General features: G+C 35.8%; 1 protein-coding gene across 4 annotated transcripts in view; it reads right to left on the bottom strand.

Moving 5' to 3' along the window:
* The window catches only part of CSMD3 (CUB and Sushi multiple domains 3), a 1,311,921-nt gene that overhangs the window by 469,498 nt on the left and 815,976 nt on the right, over nt 1–26,447 (bottom strand). For all 4 annotated transcript variants that reach the window (XM_081504393.1, XM_081504396.1, XM_081504395.1 and 1 more), the window contains 3 exons: nt 25,306–25,632; nt 21,768–21,962; nt 5,217–5,355 (listed from right to left, as the gene is read on the bottom strand). In XM_081504393.1, coding sequence (XP_081360519.1) covers nt 5,217–5,355; nt 21,768–21,962; nt 25,306–25,632 — 661 coding nt within the window. The remainder of the gene's footprint in view (nt 1–5,216; nt 5,356–21,767; nt 21,963–25,305; nt 25,633–26,447) is intronic.

Below are 26,447 nucleotides of genomic sequence, written 5' to 3' on the forward strand. Positions count from 1 at the left end.
CGTAGGTGCATATTAGTTCAATTCCGAGAATTCTGAAGGTAGCAAAGAAGCCCATGAAACAGCATGTTTGAAGAGATAAGACAGACATATTAAGAACTCTGGACAGAGAAAGTAGTGCCTTCAAATCAAAGTCCAAAATCATTAGTCATGTGTGTGGTGCTCTGAATTACAACCATTACTTTGCAACCTGCCTGCTCTTCAGGTAGGCAGCGCTAGATAGCCTATATAAGGCTGAAGGATAGCACGCATGTGTGCTCAGTCGCTAAGTCATGTCTGACTCTTTGCAACCCCATGGACCATAGCCTGCCAGGCTCCTTTGTCCATGGTATTTTCCAGGCAAGGATACCAGAGTGGGTTGCCATATCCTCCTCAGAGGATCTTCCCGATCAGTGATTGAACCCATGTCTCCTGCAACGGCAGGCAGATTCTTTACCACTGAGCCACCTGGGAAGCCCTGAAGGATATCAGGGGTTACTTTAGTGGGGTTTAGTGACCATTATTAGCAAACTGGGGAATGCTTTTTCATACAATAATGCACTCTTTGTTAAAAACACTTAATTTTCTTATGATATTATTTTATGCTTATGTAATTCTTCTAAATTGAATATTTATGTGTATAAATATATATATATATATATATATACACACATATATATAGTTTTAATTTAAAAGTTGGCTACAATTTGAATCATCTGGGAGGTGGAGAAGGGGTGAATTCTTCTTATAAAAACACTGATCTTTGATTTAGGGGGAAAAATCTTAATCTGCATGTTTAGAAAGAAAGGCAAAAATTCATCCCCATCATCCCACCCATCGCCAAGTTGGGATCTCAGAGACACAAACACTTAAATTGCTTGCTTAAGTAACAGATATTTTGAGACTTATCCTGCTATATAGTGGAAGGAGCAACTGGGGAGTGAGGGAAATGAGGGGTGAAGATCCTGATAGGGAAAATACTTGATAGAGATGGAAAAGGGTCTAGGCTAAGGGGAGGGTACCGGAGAGAGAGATGCAATCAATCCCATGATGGAATTTACCAGGAAAACTTTAGAACAGTGAGGGCTTATTTAATCTTAAATTATTCTGGACTGTCCAATAATCCTCTTTGGTTATCCCTTGTACTAAAGTTTTCTTTCTTTTTATTGTGAGAATGAAGGCAAGTGATCCAAATAAAGAGCAGAGTAAGGAGCTGAGAGGACAGGACCTTCTGTACCTCACAAGTGAGATGACTCTGAGAGCAGGGATTCATAGTCATAAGTGAACAAAAGCATCTCCAGGAAAGCTCTGAAGATGTAAAAAGGGCCTAGACTTCCCTTTGTACCTGAGATGGGGCTCAACTTTTCACTAGATATTGAAGGATGATGATTAGTGAGAATTATTAATATATGGGTGAAAAATATTATGAATTATTAAACTATAAGATGTTTCAATCACCTTAGCATCATAACTCTGATATAAAATAATGTTAAGTCCAAAATAGGAAATACTAAAATTATGTGTTTAAATCTATAATGTATGCAATTTTTAAAAGTGTGAGATCAATTATGACAGAGTGACAACTATGCTAATTCTTCAGGTGTGATGATCTAAATTTAACAAGTTAAAAATATATTATAAATCTCTGTCATATTGTCATAAATATTTTTAAAAAATTATTTAATGACATGATCAATAATATTATGTTATATGGTATACTCCAAACCAAGTAAAATTTTGTGTAATAAAATAAGGTTGGTTAATTTGGATCACACATTCATGGGGCACTGTTATTTGACAAAGATTTGATTCTGAATAAATAAGATGCTTTTCAAGCTTTTCTAAAATTACTATGGCAACAACCTATGTTAACTACTGAACAAATGACGTGGTTTTAATATCACAACAAAACTCTGCATACTATTCTAAATGAAACAACTTTTTAATATGTTGGTCATTATTATGGGCTGAATTCTGACTCCTAAAACTTAAATGTTGAAATCCTAACCCCTTAATACCTCTGACTGTGACTGTATTTGGAGAAAAGTCCATTAATTAGGTAATTAAGATAAAACAAGTTTATATGGGAGGACGGAAAGATGATGCTGTGAAAGTGCTGCATTCAATATGCAAGCAAATATGGAAAACTCAGCAGTGGCCACAGGACTGGAAAAGGTCCGTTTTCATTCCAATCCCAAAGAAAGGCAATGCCAAAGAATGCTCAAACTACTGCACAATTGCACTCATCTCACACGCTAGTAAAGGAATGCTTAAGATTCTTCAAGACAGGCTTCAGCAATACATGAACCGTGAACTTCCAGATGTTCAAGCTGGTTTTAGAAAAGGCAGAGGAACCAAAGATCAAATTGCCAACATCCTCTGGATCATCAAAAAAGCAAGAGAGTTCCAGAAAAACATGTATTTCTGCTTTATTGACTATGCCAAAGCCTTTGACTGTGTGGATCACAATAAACTGTGGAAAATTCTTAAAGAGATAGGCATACCAGACCACCTGATCTGCCTCTTGAGAAACCTGTATGCAGGTCAGGAAGCAACAGTTAGAACTGGACATGGAACAACAAACTGGTTCCAGATAGGAAAAGGAGTACATCAAGGCTGTATATTGTCACCCTGCTTATTTAACTTATATGCAGAGTACATCATGAGAAATGCTGGGCTGGAGGAAGCACAAGCTGGAATCAAGATTGCCGGGAGAAATATCAATAATTTCAGATATGCAGATGACACCACCCTTATGGCAGAAAGTGAAGAAGAACTAAAGAGCCTCTTGATGAAAGTGAAAGAGGAGAGTGAAAAAGTTGGCTTAAAGCTCAAAATTCAGAAAACTAAGATCATGGCATCTGGTCCCATTACTTCATGGCAAATAGATGGGCAAACAGTGGAAACAGTGGCTGACTTTATTTTTCTGGGCTCCAAAATCACTGCAGATGGTGATTGCACTCATGAAATTAAAAGATGCTTGTTCCTTGGAAGGAAAGTTATGACCAACCTAGACAGCATATTAAAAAGCAGAGACATTACTTTGCCAACAAAGATCTGTCTAGTCAAGGCTATGGTTTTTCAAGTGGTCATGTATTGATGTGAGAGTTGGAATATAAGGAAAGCTGAGCACTGAAGAATCGATGCTTTTGAATTGTGGTGTTGGAGAAGACGCTTGAGAGTCCCTTGGACTGCAAGGAGATCCAACCAGTCCATCCTAAAGGTTATCAGTCCTGGGTGTTCATTGGAAGGACTGATGTTGAAGCTGAAACTCCAATATTTTGGCCACTTGATGCAAAGAGCTGACTCATTGGAAAAGGCCCTGATGCTGGGAAAGATTGAGGGCAGGAGAAGAAGGGGACGACGGAGGATGAGATGGTTGGGTGGCATCTTCGACTCAATGGACATGGGTTTGGGTGGACTCCGGGAGTTGGTGATGGACAGGGAGGCCTGGCGTGCTGCAGTTCATGGGGTTGCAAAGAGTCGGACATGACTGAGCGACTGAACTGAACTGAATTGAACTGAACTCCCTGGTGGCTCTGATGATAAAGAATCTGCCTTCAATGCAGAAGACCGTGGTTTGATCCCTGGGTGGGGAAGATCCCCTGGAGACCCACTCCAGTATTCTTGCCTGGAGAATTCCATGGACATAGAAGCTTTCCAGGCTATAGTCCATGTGACCACAAAGAGTCAGACATGAGTGAGTGACTAGACTAACTAAAATATGACTTCTGTCCTTATAAGAAGAAAAGATTAGGAAATGGATACACACAGATGGAAGACCACATGGAGAAACCAGAAGGCATAGACAGGCAACTATTAGCCAAAGACTAAAGCCTTAGAGGACAACCCTGTTGACACCTTGATCTCAGACTTCTAGCCTTTAGAATTATGAGGAAAGACATTTCTGTTATTTAAGCCACTTGATCTGTTATACTTTTTATGGCAGCCTGAGGAAATTAATACAGTTATAGTAAAATTGTGTAAGTCATAATAAGGAAGAGTGACCTCATATGAAAAGTTTAGTATTATACATCTTCCAAAATAGAATGTTTTCCTCTCAAATTTTACACTAGCATGAATAGATAAATTCAGTGAAGGTACTCTTTAATGAGGGAAAGATCATATTATATTTGTCAGAGAAGGCAATGGCCACCCACTGCAGTACTCTTGCCTGGAAAATCCCATAGACGGAGGAGCCTGGTAGGCTGCAGTCCATGGGGTCGCTAGGTGTCGGACACGACTGAGCGACTTCACTTTCACTTTTCACTTTCATGCATTGGAGAAGGAAATGGCAACCCACTCCAGTGTTCTTGTCTGGAGAATCCCAGGGACGGCAGAGCCTGGTGGGCTGCCGTCTATGGGGTCGCGCAGAGTCGGACACAACTGAAGCTACTTAGCAGCAGCAGCAGCATGTTATATTTGTAAAATTCCATCGTCAAAGCACAGTTCTGACAAACATATATATTTACTATAATGCTTACAGGGGTTCCTTCTCTTTCCTTTTTTTTTTTTTGTAAATAAAAGGTTGGAAGATGAGAGGCATCAACAATGTAATTGAAAAATTATATAGATACTTCTATTTGAATTTGGGAATAGTGATCCAATCACAGACATGAGGATTCATTCTTTAAAAATTTTCATAGACAATATTATAATCTTCTAGGATACAGATTATTTGATCAGTAATACTAATTATCCTGGGTGGGAGTGGACACTTTACTGGCAAATCATTAATTCTCCTGAATTTGACACAGCCATTTTTCTGAAGGACCTGTAAGTGTAGGTATATGGGTAATGTATGTAAGCAGATGCCTCAGGCTGCAATATAGTAGCAATTCAAATGTATTTACAGCATCTTTACCTTTGACAATCTAGCAGAACAGAATCCACAGGCCCTTCAAAATATAGGGCAATTAAACATTAAGTTAAGGGTTATAGATTCATATATCAGTAGTGTGTGTATGTGTGTGTGTTTGTATATATATATATATATATATATATATATGAATAAAAATATCCATCTTATTTATCTCATTAGTACTGATAGAGCATAAGCAAATAGAAAATTAACTTCAGAACAGACTGAAAGGCTAAAGGGGAAAATATTCTGAAACACTCAAGGCACAACAACTGACTAGTGCAATAAAATTAATCATTAATTTGGTAAGTAAAATAGAGAAGGTCAACTATTCTTTTAGATAATCTGTTTTTTAAAGTAGAAAAGTATTTTTAGGAACCTTTCAAATGTAATTTTGATAGAATGTCCTGGTTCAGCTTCAATCACCCATTCACAATTCAGAGAGTCTTTATAGTATCCTGGCCATCCTGGTGACAGAATCAATCCACTGGGAGCTGAAAAATGGCCACCACACGGAGCTGAAAAATAAAATCAGAGAATAGGTAAAAACAGAATTTTAAAGTAAGCTGCAGAAGATATTTTTAGTATTAATTGTATTTTTTAAAATTAATCTGTGTATATATATTGGAGAAGAAAATGGCAACCCACTCCAGTATTCTTGCCTAGAGAATCCTGTGGACGGAGGAGCCTGGTGGGCTGCTGTCCATAGGGTCGCACAGAGTCAGACACAACTGAAGTGACTTAGCGTGCGTGCATGTATGTATATACTAAATGCTATTTTAAAATGTTTTTGAAAGTAAAACATCTAGTCATTCTATTATTGAATGATTTTTTCCCTTAAAAAAAAAATTTTTTACTTTTTGAAATAAAGCTTAGTTACACACTCAGCATGTCGGATGAACTCAAGTCTCCCAATTATATCCCTTAAATACGTTCTTGTGTCTCCACCATTTTCCCCATTTTCAAATCTTGGAATAAAACATGTTGTTAGTTTTAGTTTCTCTCTTTCATTTTCTGATTTATGTATCAAATACTGTTAATTCATGTTATACACTGTCTAAAACTTTTATCTTCCTTTTATCAGAGTCCCTATTACCATTTTAGGCCTTCATTGATTCAGTTTCTTCCCTGACCTCCTATCTGCTAATTTCTCTCTTGCTCCAGCCCAGCTGTCAGAATAATGCCCTTCAAGTTACATTTTCATCATACCATTTGCTTTCCTAGACAGGTACCTTGATCTCTTTTTCCTTTAACATCAGATTCAACTCAGCTTATCATTTCAAGAATTTAATCTTCTGCTTTCTCCTAAACTCATACACAATTGAAACCACAATGATAGCATTTTAATCCCAGTGGGTACTGATAAGGTGTTTTAGTGTAAACACCTCATTTTGAAGAGAAATAAACCAAGCTGAGAGAACAACTTGTCAAAGTTCTTAAGACTTGAAAGTCTCAAAAGTATTTTCAAGTCAGCTTTTACAAAACAGGACCTCAAAACCAGCCCTCTCCCATTATTTTCAATATCATTACATGAAATCACCATTCATGGATTTGAAAAGCCCAGAAATTTAGAAGTAGTCATCTTTTATAGTCAAACCTCGGTCTCCTTCATTGTAGGTAGATTCTTTATTGTTTCAGCCACCAAGGAAGCCCATTTTCCTTACTATTTACTCCCATATCCAACTCATCCTCAAGCTCATTCTTTTTTTCTCAGTGTCTACAGCTGCCAGATTTAGTTTAAATTACCAGAATTTCATATCTGGAATAAACCCTCTTAACTGACCCTCTTAATTGGTCTTCTCATCTACACTAACTATCCTCCACACTACAGTCAGAGTAATTTTTTAAACCACAAACACCCTTAAATGGTCTCTTTCTGTGCTGACCAACAGGCCATGAATGATCTAGCTATTGCCTTAAACTCTAGCTTGTACTCTGAACTTCTCCCCCTGCACTCAGCAGCCCTGATACATTAGCCTGCTTTATATCTTCAGGAGGAACACAAAGCAGGGATAAAATGGAGCAAAAATATTTGAATTATTAAAAATTATTTAGAAAGTCAAATGTATACTATATCAGCTTCAACAAATTAGAGACCCTTCCCAATGACTTAGCATTTTATATTTTTATTTTCTTTAAATATTACTTTTTTAACCCTATCTCATGTGTTTATATTTTTGTCTTTGTTGTTTGTTTCTTTCAGTTTTACTGTCCAGAATTTTGAAAACCTATTGTTCCAGGCACTGTTTTTACACTTTTTCATTCTGAAGTAATTGGTATAACCCAAACAAAATAGGATATGTGTAATAAATCGGCCTAAGAATCAAGCATTATTATAAAATGTCCATTTGTGAAAAATATTTTCTATATGAAGTTGCCAAAATTTGTTATTTGTATGAGTAAGAACTTTCACATAAAACTAAATTTTCTTCCTTATTAGAATTTGATTTTGTTTCTTTAAAAGCTTTCACAGGATAGTATTTTCATGAGGATTATTTACTCTTCCTTCTAATGATGACTCAATTATTAGGTTTCCTGTAGGGTTATTATATATTTAAAAACAAAATTATGTGCATAACAGTCACTTAAATGCCATATTTTAAAAGACAGAGAAAAGCATTTTGGTGAGAGAGATCCCTGAAATATGGGATTTCTAATGGAAATACCTAATATATCATCAACTCATATGTTCTAGGAAAGTATTTGTACATTTCAGTCTAATCATAATTAAAAGAGGTAATCAGTCATAAAATTAGCAATTGAGTAATGGGCCATTAACTATTAAAAAGTAGAATACCCAGAGCATTTTGGTTGGTCCCTCAGTACAACATGTTAGAGAGGCAGAGTTGTTCGGAAGGAGTATTAAAGCAAAGGAGTAGCATAAATACATTGTGACTGTTTACTGAAAGTATTTTCCCAAATAGTGACCTTGCTACAAAGTGATTATTCCCCTAATTAACATATAACTTATTTCCATAATGCCTGAAAATAAATATGCAGCTATTGAATTTTAAGAAATGCTTACATAGTTAACACCAACAGCTTGTGTATCTCAAAGTATAATGGTACTATAGTCTTAAGAAAAACTTGTGGAAAAGACAGTATCTTTGACAGAACGAAGCAAACTTGGAATATATAGAAAACAGAAAGTAGATCAAGATACAGGGAGTTATTTTCAAGTTCTATTTATTCATTCATCATTTACTCATTTGTATTTCAATCATTCAGCAAATAATTGTGTGTCAGATACTTGCCCCTGTGATATTCGGACTACCTCTAATTTATCAGTTTCCTAGATACCAGGCAATATGTAGGAAGTCCTATGTATTATTTATGTACTATTATAGATCAGAACATTGATATGTAGAAAATTTATATAATTTGCACATCAGCTAGCAAGGATTTGAACAGAGGCAATCTGACTTTAGAAAGTTCTTTACAAATGTAATTAAGATATTCTCGTTTCTTTCCTCACATTTCCCATGTGCAAAACACAGAAATGCAAACATAAAAAATAATAATGTCATAAGTTATATAAGAAAGATATGTCCACGGGCAAGGAGTCTGGAAGCGGGCATGAATTAAGGCTTCATAGAAGAGACTCCATTTAAATTGAGTCTTCAAGGATAAGTCAGAGTTCACCAAGAGACAGACAGAGGATACTGTAAATGGAAGAAACAGCATGTGTTTAAGAGTAGAAGGCTGAATTAGCATAATATATTTTTTTAGGGAACCAAGAAGTGATGAGAGATGAAGGAAAAAGAGTAGAAAAGGACCTGATAAGTTACATTAAGGAAAATGAAAATAAGTCAATTGAAAATTTTTTTAAAGGCTACATATACATGTATAGATAAAAAAATACAATTTTCATTTAAATGGAAGTTACAGGTATAATGGATTAGGAACAGTGCGCCTGGAGTTGGTGAGATCAATTAGGAGACTGTTACAATTATCTAGGAAGGTATAATCAGATTCTGATTTGTGGTGGTAACTGGAAAGGGCTGAATATGAGAGAAATTTAGGAGGCAGATTCTAAAGCATTTACTGATTACATGCAATGAGTGAGCAAGATAAAAGAGTTGGGCTAAGATAAATTGGTTATTGGGCCCCTGTCATGAACTACATTATAGAAGATAATTCCATTCACTAAAACAGGAAACACAAAACAAAAAGGAGTTTTACGTGGAAAGATAATAAGATTCACTACTGAGGCAAAAAGGACTGTGAAATACAATAAGAAACAAGAGAAAATAGAATATGGAGTTCTCAGTTATACGTGTCATTTTCAACATAGGTTGATGTTAAAGCTTCAATGTAAGCGGAAGATTAAGGTGACACCTTAGAAAATAAAATAAAACAGATTTAAGATGTAACCTTTGAAAAAACATTTTAATTTAATAAAAAAATATAAGTAGGTATTTTTACGCATTATAACACTGCTGCTGCTGCTGCTAAGTCGCTTCAGTTGTGTCCAACTCTGTGCGACCCCATAGATGGCAGCCCACTAGGCTCCCCCATCCCTGGGATTCTCCACACAAGAACACTGGCGTGGGTTGCCATTTCCTTCTCCAGGTAATGCAATTTTTAAAAATGTATGTGACATTATATTTCCCTTTAGGAAACACACAGTTTATACAAGGAAGACATTCATAGCTAACATGTAGAATAAGTGCATGTTTGAGATAGATAGGCTAGAAATGTGGGGAAGAGACAGGTAAAATCTCAAGGACATTAGAAAAGAGTTCTTGAAGGAGATTTTGTCAGAGGTGAGTTCTACTAAAAAAGGAAAAAAATGAATAGAAGATGTGGGTTATGGAGGGAAGACAGAAAGACCAGAGAAAGGAAGTGAGAAATAGTGAAAACAGGCAGAACCCTGGAGGGCCTTCTCAGGGACACGTATCCCATTTATTTTTTTAGGAAAAAAAAAAAAAAAAAAGCTTCAGCCTCCTAGACCTTCCCTGAGTTCCAAAGGGCAGATTTAAAATTTATTGCTCAGGGAAGTGAGAGGACGCAGAAACAGTGTATCTTAAGAGTTCCTTTATAAGAACTAAGGCCCTTCCTAGGAGGAGGACAGTAACTTCAGGATGAACACAAGATTCCTGAAATACCACTCTGTTACCTCACCACCAACCAATCAGAAGAAAGTCAGTGACCGTACATCCCTCACTCCAAATTCTGTATCTAGAAACTCTTCTCTGGGACTTTTCTGGTGGCACAATGGATAAGAATCTGCCTGCCAATGCAAGGGCCATGGGTTCAATCCCTGGTCCTAGAAGATTCCACATGCTTCATTCAGAGCAACTAAACTCATGTACCACAACCACGTGTACCTAGAGCCTGTGTTCCATAAGAAGAGAAGCCACCACAATAAGAAGAAGCCCTTCCACCACAACAAACAGTATCCCTCGCTTGCCACAACTAGAGAAAACCCACATAAAGCAACAAAACTCAGCACAGCCAAAAATTAATTAATCAATTAATTAAAAACAGAACAAAACAACAACAACAAAAAACTCTTCTCTGAAAACCACCGGGGAACTGAGGTCTTTTGAGCATGAGCTAATCATTCTCCTTGTTTGGCCCAAGCAATAGACCTTTCTCTGTTTCAAACTGCAATGTTTTGGCTTATTTAGCCAAAAATAATTATAAATAATTATTTATAACAGACTTTCTTCAGGCCTTAGAAAAATGAAACAGGATAAATGAATTTTGTCTACTTTACCATTTATGCTTTGCTTTCACTGTTTCAAGTGGGGAGGGGGATTGGAGGCAGCAATCTGTATTTCACTAATAGATGGAAATTACCTTTTTATGCCAGGAACCTGAGTGATTATCCAGGACAATCTTGGAGCTACAGATTACCCATATTCTCTTAGATTTTGTTACCATGGTCTGTGAGCCAAGAGTTGTAAAATGACCTGAGGGACCTGAGGGATTGGAATCGAGTGACTCATTTCTGTGTTGCTTTAACTAAAATGGACAAATTCAAGATATCCAGTATGCTTTAAGATATAAAAGAGTCAGAAATGTTTCAGACTGCATTCAGATAAAAGTCTTTTGAATAAAAATGCTACAGAATCTTGGTGTTCTTTCATCTTAGAAATGACAGGTGCTCAGAAAGGGATTAAGGACCTGAAGAAGAATTAGGTTTTGATCTCAGGGATTATGAACAAGGAGGGTTACATTTCCTTCCGTTTTTTTGTTTGTTTGTTTGTTTGTTTTTTAACTTACTTCATAGTGCATAATTGATTCAATGGACCTAAGTTTGACCAAACTCCAGGAAATAGTGAAGGACAGGGAAGCCTGACACGCTGTAGTTCATGGGGTCACAAACAGCTGGCCATGACTGAGTGACTAAACAAGAACAACAACAACAAAGTAACCACTTGTTCTGTCTAACCTCAGCATACTGGATGATGCTTCAAGGAAAATCATGGGAAACCAGTTGCATCTCTATCTTGGGTAAAAAGAGAAAGCCAGAAATATAGATATTAAAGTGCCAGGAATGTAAAGAAGCAATAACTAGCTGTTTCATTTCTATAACAACTTCTACCCTTCTTTTGCCCAGCTCCACAGCAATTAGGCACAAACTCCTCAAGATTGCTATTAAATTAGTTTTCCCTATGGTAGTCCTCTAGGAATTTAATACTACCTTAATATGTAACTAAAAGAGGAGTCTATTGTTAGGTATGAATGGGCAAACGTGTGAATACACATTCTTTCTATGAGAACCACAAATATATTCTGGTCTATGCATCAGATTGTTACTCTAATTGTTCCCTCAAATTAACTACCTCCAGAGAGTGCAATGTCTGTGAATGAGAAGGATTTCCTTTCTTTTGAGGCTGAGACTCAAGAAAAAAATCCCTTATTCTCAAAGGGTAAGTTCATTGGCAAGCACGTCCAGCCTTGCTGTCAAACAGTTTTCGCAGGGACTCTACTCCCATCCTATTCACTCAAGGAATTCTGTCAGACATCCCATTATGGGTAGGAAGCCATAGTTATTCAGGGAGTCCTCCGCTGAGAACAAGGAAGTTCTTGCTTGAGTAGGCATTTTATGGAGTATTATGAAAGTCGTGGAACACAAACAGAAATTTTTTCCTTTCTTTCTTTCATCCTTAATTATAGCCTTCAAACTTGCAATGATAAATCTTACTCTCCTAAAAGAAATGTTGGGTGCTGCCTCTAAAATTCCCATCACTTTCAGTACTAAAAACACTTAGTTCAAATTAATTTAAAATTCTTATTTCCTCCACCCACCCACCCAAGGTGCATCTGTGATCACCTTGGAGGATGGAGAGGAGGATGCTAATAATGCACTAGTAGTTGGTGATTCATCCTTCATTCATTTCAGCAGCTGGAAAAGAGAAGATGCTCTCCCTTCCTATGAGGAGATAGAGGAAAAGCTGAACAACCTTTGACTCTAACAGTTTAATTAGATACATAAACATTAATAGATAGATAGGTATCTCAATCTCTCTTACTTTTCTTTTGTTGCTTATATAAATTGGTAGTGGGATAGCTGAGTTATGATTAAGAGAAATAAGTCTGAACCCACTTAATAAACCACAAAGGAGGTATCGGAACCTCAATTTACATAGAGGGGGATATTGAAAAGTCTTTTTCCTTAGTGGGTATGGTATAGGTTGTCAATCCCAAAGTAACAGGAAATTTTGCCTGAAAACACTGTTAGTCATACATTTTGCTTCTACTGATTTTCTTCTCAGGGAGGCCAAAATGATAATAATATTAGAAATTATGATGAGTCTTCACAAGGAAGGACAACTTTTCTTTCAGTTCGTCTTAACTCAGCATCCTTAATTAAATCAAATGCTTTGAGCCAACAGCATTCATCTGACTCTTCCAATGTATTTTATTAAATGTAATCCTCTTTATCTATAATGCAGTTCAATGAATGTATTACATCCTCATTATATTCAGGAACATGACCATGTAATCCAGAAGGCCAATATCCCATTTCCGTTTTTGTTGAGGGAATTGCTTTAGATCAAAGTGGGTGTTGCTATCTACAGTCAAGCAGGGCAGGGGGGACAAATAGCCAGGTAAAAAGAGGGAGAGAAGCAGATAGTATTTATGTATCTGTCCTAGAGGAGAAATAACTATGAAGAAACTATTAGGTGGGCACAGGTAAGCTGAATAACAAACAATTTCTACAGAACTGAATAGGAGTGAGAGCAGAAGCAGTGAGACTAGTCAGAAGGCTGTTGCAGTAATCTAGGTCATAGACGATGGTTGCTCGAACCAGTGTCAGCAGTTAAGGAAGTAACAAGTAGATGGGTTTTGAAAATAAGTATTCAAAGTAGAGCTAACATATTTTTCTGATGGATTGTGTATGGTTATGACAGAAAGAAAGGAGTCAGGAATTACTCCTAAGAGTTGTTGCTGGAATTACTGGAAGAATGGATGTCCTATTAATGATGATGGTGAAAGTCTGTGACAGTATCAGATTTGGAGTGATCAGGGAATCTGATTAGTTTTGGACAGGCTAAGTTTGTGATGCCTATTAATCATCTAAGCAGAGATACTGAGGAGGAAGTTGAATAGATGACTCCAGACTTCAGATAGAGAAATAGGCTGGAGATGGAAATTTGAGAGCCTTCAACACACAGATGTTATTTAAGGTTGGAGACTGGATGGAAATTATGAATGGAGTGAGTGGAAATAGAAGAAAATATTCAAGACCAAGCTCTAGGACACAAACAGAGATCACAGACATGAGGAGAAACCAAGAAGAGAGACTAAAATGATCTTGAGTAGCATATTTATTAAAATGAAACATAAGGTATACAATTTCCAGATTAGTCCAACTTTTTTCATGAACAGTTAAATGATTTTATAGTTTTAAACTTTCAAGTAATATTTGATTTTAAAATGTAAATAACACGTGTTTCAGATTTTATAAAAATGATGAATACATTTTAACAGAACTCTCGTTTTTGGTCTGCAAATAAATCCTTCTCATTCTTCAGTCTGAATAAGTACAGCTCAGTAGCATTTTTTAAATGACATTTACCAATGAATAATAAATCCTCATACTCAAGAAAAGTTTCCTTCTATGACTACAACAGAGATAGAAGACGATTTATGTCCAATTGTCTTACAGAAAAACTCTAAATGACTTAGTGCTCACCTAGGAAGAGAACTTTCTGGTTTGATTCTAAATCTCAAGGCATGGTATCTCTTTCAAATTCTTTTGGAATTCATTGGCTGGTTTATTACTGGCAAATATAGAAGCAGGTAGTTATAAAGTAGAAATGCAAGTTAGAGAGTAGCTTGAAAAGATAGGTCAAAAACTTGATTTCTTTTTTTTTTTTTAAACCAATGCATAATTTCTTATAATGAAGTGGAAAATTGTATTTACCAAGCTTCTACAGAGACAGAATATTAATTGAAAACCATTAGAATGGGATGAACTGATCTTTCTTGGGGGCAGAGTACATTGGAGTTAGTAGGTAGGTCTTGGTTAACCTTAGGGTTAAGTATTAAGGAGAAGGGCTAAATATATGTAAGCAGGAGCATGGGGCCGAGAAAAGGAAGACTGGAAGAAAGAGAAGAACAGCTTAATGATGAGAGAAATGTATTTATAGTCATCAGAGAAAAAAAATGATCATAACAAAGATGGTGCTGATTTTTATATGTAACAACTACCTTGAATGGGAGCTGTGGGAAAATACAGCTTAGAAAAATATTTGGGATGCTTTCTACTTACTGCATTGTTTAAAATCTTTGCATCCCAGCTCAAAGAAAATCAAAGGAAAAATTCTATCTTACTTACTGCTTCTTGAATCTGGTTCAGTTCTTGAGTTGGCCTGAATCAAATTAAGCCACACAATTGAGCCACAATAGCAGCTATGATGGTGTAGTCAGTCACCTAGAACCAGACATTCTGAGTGTGAAGTCAAGCAGGCCTGAGGAAGCATTACTCAAACAAAGCTAGTGGAGGTGATGGAATTCAGGCTGAGCTATTTCAAATCCTAAAAGATGCTCTTAAAGCATATATACCAGCAAAATCTGGAAAACTCAGCAGTGGCCCAGGACTGGAAAAGGTCAGTTTTCATTCCAATCCCAAAGAAGAGGAATTTCAAAGAATGTTCAAACTACCTCACATTGTACTCATTTCACATGCTAGTAAGGTAATGCTCAAAATCCTTCAAGTTAGGCTTCAAGAGTAGGTGAACCAAGAACTTCCATATATATCAACTAGATTTAGAAAAGGCAAAGGAACCAGAGATAATATTGGCAATATCCAATGGATCATAGAAAAGCAAAAGAATTCCAGAAAAACATCTACTTCTACTTCACTGACTACACTAAAGATTTTGACTGTGTGGATCATGACAAACTGGAAAATTTTTCAAGAGCTGGGAATACTAGACCATCTTATCTGCCTTTGGAGAAACCCATATGCAGGTCAAATAGCAACAGTTAGAACCAAACATGAAACAGACTGGTTCAAAATTGGGAAAGGAGTATGACAAGGCTGCATATTGTCACCCTGCTTATTTAACTTACAGGCAGAGCACATCATGGGAAATGCCAGGCTAGATGAATCACAGGCTGGAATCAAGATTGCAGTGAGAAATATCAACAACCTCAGATATGCACTCAGATGATACCACTCTAATGGAAGACAGTAAAGAGGAACTAAAGAGCCTCCTGATGAAGGTCAAAGAGAAGAGTGAAAAGGCTAGTTTAAAACTCAACATTCAAAAATTACTATCACGGCATCTGGTCCCATCACTTCATGGCAAACAGATGAGGTAAAAATGGAAACTGACAGTTTTTATTTTCTTGGGCTCCAAAATCACTGCAGACAGTGACTGCAGCCTGAAATTAAAAGACATTTGCTCCTTGGAAGAAAAGCTATGACAAACCTAGACAGTATATTAAAAATCAGAGACATCACTTTGCTGACAAAAGTGCATCTACTCAAAGCTATCATTTTTTCAGTAGTCACGTACTGATGTGCGAGTTGGACCATAAAGGGCTGAGTGCTGAAGAATTGATGCTTTTGAGCTGTGGTGCTAGAGAAAACTCTTGAGAGTCCCTTGAACAGCAAGGAGATCAAACCAGTCAATCTTAAAGGAAATCAACTCTGAATATTCATTGGAAGGACTGATGCTGAAGCTGAAGTTCCAATACTTTGGCCATGTGATGCAAAGAGCTGACTCACTGGGAAAGACCCTGATGCTGGGAAAGATTGAGGGCATGAGGAGAAGGCAGTGACAGAGGATGAAATGGTTGGATGGCATCGTTGACTCAATGGACATAAGTTTGAGCAAGCTCCCGGAGATGGTGAAGGACAGTGAAGCCTGGTGTGCTGCCATCCATAGGGTTGCAAAGAGTTGGACATGACTGAGTAATGGAACAACACCACCAATTGATGCATCTATGGCAAACTATAATCTGTCACCGCCATGCCCAGGTCTCCAATTTGGAGGATAATTGAGGGGTATAGTTAATGTCTGTATATACAAACAATGAATTTCCAAGCCTTCACAGTTACAATGCTATGAATGCATTTTCTCAAAATTAGGTAGTGAAGGACAGGGAACCCTGGCAGGCTGCAGTCCATGGGGTTTCAAAAAGTCAGACATGACTGAATAACAACAACAACAACAAGCAGCTAAATTATTAGAAAAATTGCAGTGCCAGATGGCAAAAAAGAATCAAACATAAGCAGAATGTCAGTGCAAAGTCAAAAGGACAGTGTAGACTGAGGTTGAAATTCCCCCTCTGGGGGAAAATGTGTAATTCAGGATAGGATGTTCCAGCTGGACTCTAGGTGCCAGAGGATTGGACCTTAAAAATTTCACTGATTTACACAAATTCACAAAAATGAGGAACTCAGAAAGCATTTTCTTGAAATAACTATCTGGAACATTGTTCATAGGTAAGGACACCCAGTTTCCTGGGACATTTGTGTGTTTTCTCAAAAGGGAGGGGAGGTTGATATATGACTTCTAATCTGTTCCACCAGCCTGACATACTCCCCAAAGGACTGGTTGCTGCTGTTGAATTTCCAATTAAAGGCCTTAGTAACCATTAGTTCAAGCCATTTCTCTCTTGGAAAATGCTCTTTCAAATGTGCATGAAGAGACTGTATGTGCTAATGGGAACATCATTGCCAGCTATTAATGATATTCTTGTATTATTTATTATTGTTGTTAAACAGAGAAATGTTTGTTAATAAACATATCTCTATAAAAAGTGAGAAATAATACCTCTTCCTTAAAAGGACAGACTGTTTTATTCAGCCCATCTAATGTATTTCTGTTATTGTGTTGCTTTTGTAAGCACTGAGGTTATGACATGGGGCATTTGGTGCTATTAGTGAACTCAGATCCATCAAAACCTCCATCTAATGGCACTTAGCTTCAGCTCACTAGAGGACATAAATATCAAAATGAATTTGAACTGAGTGCAAGTGTTGGAACAATATGTTCTGGATATGCAGTAAACTCATAGAAATATTTAAACCAAGACATAGCAAGGAAAAGGGACGAACGATAGGGGCATCAGGAACACTTTTTAAGGAATATTTCTCTGTAGAAAATCATGAAAATCCCTGCATCAACCCATTACAGGAGATCTATGATAACCATTCATCATGGCTTTAGGTTGTGTCTTTGAAGGAGACTCCATGCAGAGACTGGCCCTAGATAAAGCCAGTTTTATTAAGGCTACTGTCTAGGTGTGAATGAAAGAGTCATTGGTTGTTACTAAATTGAGTTAGGCAGACAGTTTGTGAAATTCAAAGTGAATAATTTCAATGCTAATTATAAAAATTAATGTGTTCTGTTTTCCATCAGCAAAATTGAATGATCACAAGATTTTATAAAGCAACTAATCCTTCTTCCCCATGAGGAAATTTGATCATTCCATTCTAGAGAAAAAAGTTCAAAATTTAAAAAAGATAGCCTAAATCTATCCCTAGCTAATGCATCAGGGTTGAACTTTAGGTCAATGAATAAAATGTATAACCCAATTCTGTTAACAATTACATTTAAGCTATCTGAAGTAAATCTTAGTTCAGCTATGGGATCACAGAACTGCAACATATTATGATTTCATCTCTCCCTTTTGGTTTGAACAATCCTTATTCAAGGCCTGTGGCAGATAAAAAGTTTCTTTGCTTCTTAAAGATTTTCCACAGTTTTAGGATTGAAGACTGGTTGACACGGGTAGATCATTAATTTGCCAATAATGCCTAAATTTCTATACAATTGTGATAGAGAGGAGTTGTGTGGAGAGAGCAATCTTCAAGTGAATTGAAGCCCTGGGTTTTCTTATCAAAACATTTTATAGTGACCTCCTTTGCTCTATAAATTCTGATGAAAACAAATTACTTTCTATTTTCTAATTTTAACACATAGAAATCCATTGTTGTTGTTGAGTCGCTAAATCGTGTCTATTTAGTGACCACATCCGAGAAGGCAATGGCAACCCACTCCAGTACTCTTGCCTGGAAAATCCCATGGACGGAGGAGCCTGGTAGGCTGCAGTCCATGGAGTAGCTAGGGTTCGGACACGACTGAGAGACTTCCCTTTCACTTTTCACTTTCATGCATTGGAGAAGGAAATGGCAACCCACTCCAGTGTTCTTGCCTGGGGAATCCCAGGGATGGCGGACCCTGGTGCGCGGCCGTCTATGGGGCTGCACAGAGTCGGACACAATTGAAGCGACTTAGCAGCAGCAGCAGCAGTGACCACATGGACTGTGGCCCACCAGGCTCTAATGATCATGGGGTTTCCTGGGCAAAAATACTGGAGTGGGTTGCCATTTCCTTCCCTACAGGATCTTCCCAACCCAGGGATTGAACCCACACATCTCCTGCATTGGCAGATGAGTTCTTTATCACTGAGCCACCAGGGAAGCCCATAGAAATCCATACACATTAGCAACTTTTAACAATGCATTTGACTTTGTAGTTCTTTGTGTTTAGAAAATTAAATTGAAATAGAAGGTTATTTCTATTAATTACAATATATAAGCATGTATATATTTAATCTATATAAAATATTTAAGACAATGATAATTTAAAAAACAGCTAAAATATTAAGCATATACTGGAAACTGTGAGAGAGCCCCAGAGGATAAACTATAATAAATAATAAGCAAAACTTTTTTGTCAAAATATAAAAGGCTAAACAACAAAGACTATAGGCAGAGAAGGCTCTCAGACATATTTCTTTGTGTGAGTTTGAGTGGCTGTGTGGCCACTTGGGGAATGGGGGTGGAAGAGTTGCATTTGAAAAAAAAAAAAACAAACAGAGAAAGAAAGGAGAGAAGAATGAACTTAGAAAAAGGAAAAAAAAAAAAAGCTTTCCTCAGCTAATCTCAGGCTTTTCTTGTTAGTACCTAAATAGAATCCTGGAAAAACTAAAGCAAATCTTTAGAAACCTTAATTAGAGTCTTAGAAATGAAATCCACCAGAGTTAGCTACACAGGAACTGACAGTAGTCTGTTTTATTGGGTAGAAACTGGCTCAAAACATAGCCTGGGATATGGCAGGTAATCTGGCAAGTGCCAGGGTAAGACTGCTTCCAGCCCACTACCAGTCTTCCCTCCCTGGCTCCAGCCTTATCCTTAGTGATGTTCCCACCTAGTGTGGGATCCAGAAATTAGCAGGTGAGCCAACTGCATGTAATTTTACTCACATATGCAGAAAAAATATTCTTCTCCTTTGGAACATTTATAAAGTTCTCTTTAGGAATCTGAGAGTCTATTGGCCTATGCCAAATGAGAGTTCTGAATATTTTGTTTCACTTATTTTTAAAAGTTAAATACCATTCATTTTTCATGGTGAAAAATCTCACTGAAACTGCTCTCTCACATAAAGTAGCAATTCATCAAATGATATCTTGATGTCAACCTCATTATTTCTACCTCTCCATGCATCCAGGCACCAAACAGCTCCTAAACCAACACCTAAGTTAGCCAAGCGAGGACTCAGTGAGATCCAGTTATCTGGAGGTGGTCTCTATGTTTGTCCACTGAGACTGTAAATAACCCAGTGCTGGGAGGGGCTCAAGTCATGTCACTTCCAAACTGAAGTGGCTTCCTGTTGTTACAGGATAATTTTTAATCTCCTTAGTGGGTGAGTGAAGTCGCTCAGTCATATCTGACTCTTTGCGACCCCGTGGACTGTAGCCTACCAGGCTCCTCCGTCCATGGGATTCTCCAGGCAAGAATACTGGAGTGGGTTGCCATTTCCTTTTCCAGGGGATCTTCCCGACCCAGGGATCGAACCCGGGTTTCCCTCATTGGAGGCAGACCCTTTAACCTCTGAGCCACCAGGGAAGTCCATCTCCTTAGTGCTGTTACAAAGTATTTCATTCTTCAGAGGCCTCTGAATTCAAGCCCTGTCCCTCTATCCTCCACTCCAGTCACACTGAACCAGTGCTATGCCTTCTGCCTGAAACAAACTTTTATCTCCTACTTTTCCCTCAAATACTAATGCAGACTTTCCTGACTGATTTCCCAAGTCTAGGCCGGGCACTAGGTTAAAAGAATGAATGAGCTCTGAGGCAAAGTATTATGGAAAAACTTGAATGTTATTTTCAACTTTCTCCTTTTATTTTAGTCCTGCATTGTGCAGATTCATTATGCCTTTTAAACATGATAGCATAGTCATGGCCATTGTCAGGGTAACCCCTATGAAGCCCATAATATTTGAGGTTTGGAAAAGAACAGTGAAGTCATCTAGTTTGGCCCTCTGATGTTAATATGAAGAAGTGATTAGAAAAGGGGGGAGGTGCTAATTGAAGGGGCTAAGGGGAAAACTTAATTGCATGGTCTGGGTTATTTCATCATGAGACATTATGAAAATGCTCAATTCAATGAAACTCAATATTTATATTTAATAGCTGAATTATTCAATTAAGTTGGTTATACTTTTTAAAAGTATATATTAAACATTCCTAATTTATTAGCTAGAAATTGAGAAATCAAAGGTCCAATGTCAGTCTGGGCACAGCTGAGAAGAATAATTGGGAAAGCAAAGAAAATAAGAAACCACTTAAAATTGTCACCTAAAATCACTACATGGTGATCTATTGAAAGGTGTTTAATGATTCTAGTTCATCTATGTCTTAGTAAAAGTTCTTTCATATATATTTTTTAAAAAATGGTTATGTAACCTTAGAGTAGGAGAAAAATGTAATTCAAAATGATAATTCCTACTGTGTCAATTCTAAATAAAACCCAACCCACATTCACTCTTACAGATTCTATATTAAAACACTATATACTTGATATATAATATTATCCTTAAGATAATCATCTTTCCCTTTTACCAAGATGATCTGTGAGTTTATGTGAGTATACATATTCAAAGATATATCGATACTCCCAAACATTGCACATATATATATCTCACATATATTTTGTCTTGAACATTCTTGACTATATCATATTACATTAAAATCAAAACTGAAAAAAATGTTCAGTAAACTATTCCTATAAAATTATACATTTTAAATAACATGTGCTTTAGCATAAACTTATTCATTGTTATTAATAATAATACATTTTTGAAAATAAATTTATATCATGAATAGTTAAAATATCAAGAAAATATGACTGGAAACTATAAAGTTTACTCAGCTATAACTATGAAATATATTGAAGGTATCCTGCATGTGCAACTAATATTTACTATTTATTATTGTATACCTTTTAATAAGCACTTCTTTTAAAGGAAGTTTCTAAAAGATTTCTAAAAGTTAAAATAATAAAGATAAATAATAAATATTAAATGCATAATTTACATACTATATGTCTAAAGAAAATTACTAAATGATATTTTAAGATTACAACAGTCCTGGCAGAACAATGCATTTCCTGTTATGGTTTCTAGTGCATTGTGATGATGGAATTGTATTTTTCACTGAGCATTGTGCTTACCTCCACATCTTGGAATTGGGCCACTCCACATCACTTTTCCATCCATAAGTATACATGTAATTGTTTCTGTTCCCTGGGTTTTAATAAATCCTTCTTCACAAATAACTGAAATCGAACTTCCTAATTGAAAGTTGTCCCCAAATCTCCTTGCATTGATTGGTATTCCAGGATCAGGACACTCATTATGTCCAAATGCTTGAAAACAGCAAAAGAAGAGAAAAACATACAAACTAGTAGTATGAGACAGACCCTTGAGTATCTGGGGTGATAAAAATTGATTTTTAGAAAGGTTATGTTCATTACTAGAAAAGTCCTTATTTATTAAAAAAACAAAATAGATTCTCCTCTGACCATACTTGTTTCTCTCTGATGTCTAATAGATATATCGGTGTTAAAATAATAAATGCACTTCAAAATTACAATATTTCAAAATAGAATTGTTTCTGCTTATTTCTTGAAATCATTAACTTTATCCAAGTAAAATTTCCAGGTTAAGCTGAACAAAATTCCAATTAATGTGAATACAGAACAGACTGACTTTATGTCTTTGAAAAGTTCTCTTGTGATTCATCGTTTGGAATAAAGAGATAATCTCATTGTGAGAATTAACATGAAATGTTTCAATTTAGTATGAAAGGCTTTCAATTTTTCAACCATTTTCCATATATCATTTATTTTCTGCCATCTAGGAAAAAGGAAGAAAGCTAATTCTTTTGCAATCACTATGTTCTAGGCACTGTGATAGAAGCTGTAGATATTATACATTATCACATCACTTAACATTTAGAACAGGCTGATAGCCATTTACTATAAAGAGTAATGTGAAATTCAGAAAAAGTATTAATAGTTTGCCTCAGATCATCAAGATACTATTGAAATATATCCCCTGGTCTAACTTTAAAATTTTTCTCCACAACATGTTCTGTCTTGGATCATTTGTCTCATGTCTTTCAAACGAATGCAAATTTTTTGGTTCAAGGCCACTATCTTATTTCACCTTATATCATCCAGGATGTGTATTTAGCCCCATCCCAGCAAGTAGCAGAACTGTAAGGACAATGTGTTTACTTAAATTTCTCATAGATTATAGGTTACATGAGCCCTGTAAATTTGCATTGTAAGTGTTTAAATTAGTATAATATAAATGGAAGAATATTTAAAGTAGTAAAGTCTAAATATGTAAAATATATTTCATGAGGCGTATACAACTTAATATCATATTCAAACTGCATGAGTACATGGAGTTATTTCAATTTTTCACTAAATAATCACTGATAATTTTCATAAATTACATAATTGCATTATCCATCTCCTCATTTTTAAGTTAAACAGTACAAAATAATATTAAGTAAATTCTAAAATGTATAAAATTTATTTTGTCTGTACACTTATTTCTAATTTCTTTCTGTTGTGCTTTTTAAAAGCATAATTTTGATTAAGTCTGGTTGCTCCTGAATATAACATCTGCTGTATAATTTTTCAGGAAAAAAACAATAAGTAGGAAGCATGGGAGTAAGAATTTGAATACAGTGGGTTAAATAATTTACTAGAAAAATAGAACAAGGAACAAAAGGCATATTTCCATAATATCTTCAAGGTACCATAAATATTAAAGTTAAAAATATTATGCATTTAAGGAAATTCCCTGGCAGTCCAGTGGTTAGGACTTCGCGGGACCCAAAGTTCATTTTGAAGTCGGAGAACTGCGATCCCATAAGCTTTCAGCCAAACAAACAAACAAAAAAACAGATATATGCATTTACAACAACATAAAAAGTGTAAGTAGAAAAATGCATATATGTCTCTATATTTATACATATATATGAAACATTTTAAAAGGGACTTACAGATAAAGCAACTAATTTATAGAGAGGGCCTATATGACACATCACAGCTAAATTAACTTGAACAATGTGCAATTACATATTGACAACTTTTGAGTGCCAGTATTCACTAAGAGTGTCATCTTGAAAAGAAAATAACCACATTTGGTTACTAATTGACAAAGCTCAGCACAGAATGGACTGGGGCAAGGGGATAGGGGAAGAGGGAACAATTTTTTTCAAAGAGCAGGAAATTAAATTCTATTAAAATGTGACACAAATATTAACTCATCAAGTTGGTCAATATCAGATGGAGTGTGGTACTTTTGCACATAAACAATAAAAATCACTGACATTCTATAGCTTCAGGTAAAATATGTGGAAATAGAAGCATCAGTATGTGCATTTGTTAACATACCAAGGTATTTTCTTCTTTAAGCGATTCTTTTTCTATATTTATACCATGTTATTTTCAGAAAATAATATCCATCCTTTTGAAACACAAAAAATGTGGATGACAGACAATAGCTAAGTAACCTCAAAGAATTCTTAAAACTAGAACAATAAAATGAGTACAGTAATACAACAAGAATTTTCAAGAGAATGGCTCAGAAGGCAACTAAACAATAACTGCTAATGTTTATTGGGCATTTACTAGGTATATGTAATGAATTGGTTACATGTATCACCCTACTCTGATTAAATAAAATTCATATTTTATGGGATGATAAAAATTTAAACATAGATTTTTTTTCCTCCACCCTCTTGGGCCTCTTTCCTCCTCTTCAGTGTATATTGTGCATCTGCATTAATCAGACCTCCTTAGGAGATAACATTCTTACTTTCATAAGGGATCACCACTTGCTTTGTATATTGTCTCAAAAAATTGCATAACTATGCTTTGACCTCTAACAGTGGAACAGTCCTCAGAGCTTTCTGAAAGACTGTCTCCCAGGTTATAATCCACAGATTGGCTTCAAAAAATTTTTTTCATTTCTTTCTTAGATTATTTATATCAGCCAATACATTAGCTTATTCTATTAAATCTAAACCACTGATTATTTTTTTATTGACAACTCCTTACAAAAACTCAATATAACTTTATTGATGGGAATGCTGAGGCTCTGTTATTAAACCTAAAAATGTATTACAGTAAAGCCAAGATTTGAAGTTTCATAGATTGATTTTAGAGCTGATCTCCTTAATCACTAAGGTATCATCCACATAGTGGCTTTGCTAAGTCAACTTAGTAATCCACTGCCCCAAAATTAGTAATGTCCTTCTCTGTGATACTTTGATAGTCTAGTGAATTTTATCCTTGGAATTACAACTCTGTGTTGTCATTATTTGTTTAAAATTCTCTACTGATTTATGAGTATCCTGAAGGAAGATATGTTTGCATACCAATAACAGGGAAATATGTATAGTAGGTGTGAGATTATGTTTATATGATTTCATAAAATGAGTTAATATATTGACTGATATAAAATTATATTTGAAATATATCTCCTTAATATCACGCCTCTTAAAAGGAGAAATGACATAATAAGGAGTAAAAATATGGTTAGAATCAAGGACTAAAAGACCACCCCAACAGAAATTATACATATAATGTGTTCAAATTTCCTTATCTGAGGAACAAGAGGGCTGTTTTGTATGATTTCCTTTCTAGTTCTAATTTATAGAAATATGTTATACAGAAAAATTAAACTTACTGTTGTAAGTGATGTTAAAGCCACGTCCTGACATTGAATGGTCAGCTTGAAATTCCAACCGTAGTATATGACTATTACTAGTAAGATGAGAAGGCACCTCAGCCCCAGTAAAGGTTCCAAGAATTGGGGAGTCTGGAGAGTCCCCATCTTTAACAGCAAGGAAGTCAAACTGGGATTCCAGATCAAAGTCATTGAAAGAAAGGTGTATTCGACTCCCTGGATCAGAGATTATTGTCCAGATGCAATTTAAATTATTTCCATATCCTTCTGGATAATCAGGAGAAAGGACTGTTCCCATTGGTGCAGTAAAGTTAGAGAGGCAAGGAACTGTTAAAATAGGAAAATCATAAAATACAATAAATGTTCAAAAGTAATACAGTGTCTCAATTTGCCATTGTCAATAATTACAATAATCAATGAGAAGTTTGAAAAAAATATTAAACAATGTAATCTATCTTACAAAACAGAAAAAATTGTTAGTTTGCACATTATTAGGGAAGGGAATTAGTACCTTGAATTACTGTACATTAAATATGCACAAAAATATAATTGGAGTAATAACAGAATTTATTTTGACATTTATCATGCCCATTTTAGAATATAGCGCAAAGTTTTAGTTTCTGTACTTCAAAAAATATTGGAGAAGAATATAGACATTTCCATAGAAAGCTCACAAAATGACTGAAAACAAACTAACAAAAATAATACATAGGTACTAACATTACCAGGATGATACAACCTGAAGAAAACTTGGAGTAAGGGTAATAACTAGGTGAACTTGATTCCTAGCATGAGCATGGGATGCTCTGATAGCTTCTAACACAGATAAGGAGATGAATTAACACACGATAGTGGCTAACATTGGAAAGACAACTAAATAATAATTTTCATACCATAGTAAGGTTAGTCTTTATTTACCCACAGATTTTTTTTTTAACTTTTAAAAAATCTGATTTAAAGGTTCACACAGAAAAGTTAAAAAGCAGAGAAAGGATAAGAAAAAATGATCTATCACACAGAGGAAATCATAGTTTAAAAAAGTACTATATTTTCTTCCAGTGTTTCTTCTTACACATTTTTAAACAAAATTGAATTCATATGATTTTGTACCATACTTTATTGACAAAGGATATGAACTTTGG

Source organism: Giraffa tippelskirchi, chromosome 6, assembly GCF_054371585.1.
Source record: "Giraffa tippelskirchi isolate mGirTip1 chromosome 6, T2T-mGirTip1v1.2.pri, whole genome shotgun sequence".
Lineage (NCBI taxonomy): Eukaryota > Metazoa > Chordata > Mammalia > Artiodactyla > Giraffidae > Giraffa > Giraffa tippelskirchi.